The sequence below is a fragment of the Camelina sativa genome, chromosome 19 (assembly GCF_000633955.1).
Source record: "Camelina sativa cultivar DH55 chromosome 19, Cs, whole genome shotgun sequence".
NCBI classification, from domain to species: Eukaryota; Viridiplantae; Streptophyta; class Magnoliopsida; order Brassicales; family Brassicaceae; genus Camelina; species Camelina sativa.
In genome coordinates this window covers 5,014,256-5,018,475 of record NC_025703.1, presented here as the reverse complement: position 1 = coordinate 5,018,475, position 4,220 = coordinate 5,014,256, and the positions used below count along the sequence as shown (strand labels likewise).

Genomic DNA, 4,220 nt, shown 5'->3' with positions numbered 1-4,220 from the left:
TGCTTTACCATTCTGGAGAGTGATTAAGGCACCACACACAGAGGAAACACATCCCAATTTGCAGAACTTATTGACAACATCACCTTAAGACAAAAAAAAATTCATAACACATAAAAAAAACTGAAATCACGAGACGTCTTGTAACAAATAACATTCGTAATAATGAAAAATATTAATCAATTTACCTATGTTTTCGAGAATGTCTTTTGTGTATCCGCTAGGACATGACCCATTAACGATTTGGCAGCCACTGATGCTTGCACACATTGGCCTGGAACCTCCCCCAAAGCGGCAAACATTATAGATATTTCTAGCATTGGTGGACGGACAGCAGCTCTTTGCGTCAACTTGAATTTGTGCCATGAACAGACACATTACGAGCACACTTACGATCAAATTTTTACCTTCCATCTCTCGATTGATTAGTTGTTTGATCCCAAAATGTATGTGGAGAGTTATAATGATGTATTGATGAAATGGTGATGAAATAAAGCTCGCTTAAATTCTAGTTAGTCTGCAACTGCAACCACAAACTTTATTGGAAGAAGCGTATGTGGGGTTTGAAGGGGCAATATACTAAAGATTAGTTTATAACAACGTGTTTTGTGGGAGTTTCGAGTTATATAACTAACTTTCCACTCTCCAGTGGTTTTTTTTTTTCGAAAGCAAAACACATTTTGTAGTTAGATTAATGTTTTGAGAAGAAGAAAAAATTCGTAACACCTTCATGATTCCTTCTTCTCCAAGGAACTAGAAAGTTTTATAGTAAAAATGAAATCAAACTGTTACCAATAACTCCAACAAGATCACGTCTATGTCTCTCTTAAAAAAAATTATCGTGGAAGCAAACAAACTATATAAGCCACATGATTTGGAACCCGGTTCTAATACCTTGGTAATATGATGAGACTACAAATACAAAAATGTTTAGAAAACTACTATTATAGAATCTCATAAGAAATAAGATACAAGTTATATGTCTATTACTATGAGTAATAACTCCCCGTGTAAATGTTTAGAAAACTATTAGTATGAGTAAAATGTCTATAATGTTTGTATCCCTTCTCTCGTGTAAATATTTTGAATTTGAAACGTAAGATTTAGTTGGTATATTGTTAACGAAAAAGAGAATAGATCTCTATGTTTGGCTCTTGAAGTATTTATTTTCTGTAAATTCACTAGCTATAAGGTGGGTGATGGGTTAAACACATTTACGGATTCTAATTTCGAAGAACTGGAATAACGGAATCGTTGTGGTTGGCTTGATTTAGTGGAAGAATTAAGTTAGTATGAAGCGTTTGAGTAGATTGAAGTTTGGAAGATAAGAATGTAGTTAGTTACAACGTGTTTTGGTACTTTTTTTTTTTTTTAACTAACTCTCTTTCTAGTTATATATTAGTCAGATGATGAGAAATTCAAGCAATACATTAGACAAAAATTATATTTAAAAAAATTTGGTACAACGTGTTTTGTGTTTCTTTGTTTAGTTTTGAAGTTTCAATTTGAATAATTTGTTGGGACCAAATGCTTGGTGCCTGATTTGTGTATTTTAAATGGAAAAAAGGACTTCTGATGTTTTTTTTTTTGGTGAGAAGGACTTTTGATGTTTAAAAATAGTGAAATTATGTTTACGAAAACTCTTAAATATTAATCCGTAATGGATTGAAATATGTACAACAAAAATATGATTAAGGGAGGTGGGTCTTTCCTTACGCGGAACACAAGATTAAAGGGAGCAGGTTATTTGCATTTTGTCTTCTTAAGATTATTGTATACTGAATTTTCATACTAATATTATATTACCAAATTTGTATACACGTATATCGATTGGATTGATACCTTTTTCTTTACATTAGAAAAAATTGAACTTCTTTTTAGTTATTCCCAACACATATGATGATTAGTCATGACGACGAAAGCAACGTCAAAACAAAAACATAGCAAAACACTTCACACATAACACTTAACGCCTTCTTTTTTTGACATTCACGTAACGACGCCTTCTGGAATCTAATAATATGCTGTAATGGATGTGTTAGAAGGGGGGGATTAATTGAATTCCGCAAAATCTTTTATAACGATTCATTTAGTTTTTAACGACACATTACATTAGAAGATTACTCTTTAAATCTGAAGTAACATGTTTACAATACAAATGTGAGATAAATATAAACTATCGAGTCCATGAATTATGGGTAGTGAGAAAGTAAAAAATCTATTTGAGAATTCGAGTCAATTACGTTTGGATGTTTCACACACTATCTATTGTTGCTTTATTTTGATGGGGACAAACCAATCTCATATAGGTTTTCACTGTACGATTCTATCCAATCCATAATTATATAACAATTTCTACTTTAAAAAAACACAAAAGAATTAAATGTTGTGAAATCAACTGCCAATAATAATATAAATTAATATGAATCTTATAAATTTGTGTTATGGTGAAAGCTAATTCACTACAAGAAAACACGTCTTTTGCGATGGACAAATCTATCGCGAATCCCTCGCAAATCGACAAAAGCGAGAAATTTGCGAGGAAAGTCCGTTCCTCGCAAATCGCGTCTCGCAAATCGGTCAACGTTGCAATTCCCTCGCAACTTTTGCGAGAAAACGTTGTCCCTCGCAAATCCCACGCATTTTTGCGAGGAACTACTATTCTAGCAAAATCCTAGCAATTCTGGATCTAGTAAATCCCTCGCAAATTTGCGAGGCTTTTGCAATTAAAATTTCCGTTGCAAATTTCGGTGCAAATTGTAAAAAAAAATAGAATTTTCATTTTGGTAATTAAATTAAACCTGTAATTAAAATTAAACCTGGAATTATAATTAAACTTTATACTTAAGCAAATTAAAAGTACTAAGTTTACAATAACAAAACATAATAACCGATATTGTTCTAAATATGAGAGGATAAAGAGTACTAAGTTTACAAAACAAGTTCATCATTGTTTACTGTCCGGTGGTTCCATCTCCGGTGGTTCCATCTCCGGTGGCAGGTCTGGCCGGTGAATCTTCTCGGCGAAATCTANTTTGTAAAAAAAAATTAGAATTTTCATTTTGGTAATTAAATTAAACCTGTAATTAAAATTAAACCTGGAATTATAATTAAACTTTATACTTAAGCAAATTAAAAGTACTCAGTTTACAATAACAAAACATAATAACCGATTTTGTTCTAAATATGAGAGGATAAAGAGTACTAAGTTTACAAAACAAGTTCATCATTGTTTACTGTCCGGTGGTTCCATCTCCGGTGGTTCCATCTCCGGTGGCAGGTCTGGCCGGTGAATCTTCTCGGCGAAATCTAGCAGCAAACTCTGGATCTTTAGATGCAAGATAATCAAAGTATGCATCATAACTATGCATCTTCTCTGAATTTTCTTGCATCTTTTGTGCATTGGCCTGTAGTTGAGTTGCCTGAGTTGCAAGAACAGCTTCGGCAGCAGCAAGCTTCGCAGCTAGAACAAGTGGATCTTCAGAAGGAGGAGGCGGTTGAACAATCTGAGCTGAAGATGCTTCTGCTTGCATGTTACCAACACCATATATCCGGTTCTTTTTCTTCGGAGCAACCTGCCAACAAAACATATAGACACCATAAGTGTTTACACAAACACAAACATTAACATAAACAATGAAGCATGTTTTACCTCGGCATAAATTTGGTTCTTCACAATTAGTGATAACCCACCAGAAGCACTACTCTCCATGTTATCCGCTGATATTAGGGAAGACTCAGCTTCAGCTATCTTTGACGACACTTCATTGAACACCTTCTCAGACAGTCCATCAACAAACGACCCATCAGGTTTCCTATGAGTATCTTCTAGTACTCGCAGGAAATCAGGTAGTGGCTCACCAGTACTCTCAGACTAAAAACAGAGAAATCAAACAACTATATTACTATATTGTATATATGATATGATTAATGAACTTGTATTAAACATAGATAATTACAAGCTTTCGTGCTCGGGCTTTAAAAGAGGTCTGACCAGAACGGTGCTTATGTATTCCGGTGCCATCAGGATCACTATAGCGAGCATTACGGCTATTGATACTCTTTGCTTCTGATTTTGGTTCACACCCAAAGTTGACCAAGCCATCCCATACAGTAGGATCAAGCCACCGCGACATTGCGTCATTACTTTTCTTCCTCCACTTACCCTTCCACCGAGACACTTGATCACTCATCCGGGTCTTCAACTTCTTTTCAAACTCAGC

The 4,220-nt window shown here is 34.5% G+C and overlaps 1 protein-coding gene across 1 annotated transcript in view; it reads right to left on the bottom strand.

The window, feature by feature from the left end:
- LOC104764866 (probable thionin-2.4) overlaps window positions 1–524 on the bottom strand; it is a 1,163-nt gene extending 639 nt beyond the window's left edge. The window contains exons 1-2 of the mRNA XM_010488459.2: window positions 186–524; window positions 9–83 (exon numbers count right to left, since the gene is read on the bottom strand). Coding sequence (XP_010486761.1) covers window positions 9–83; window positions 186–411 — 301 coding nt within the window. The 5' untranslated portion in view covers window positions 412–524. The remainder of the gene's footprint in view (window positions 1–8; window positions 84–185) is intronic.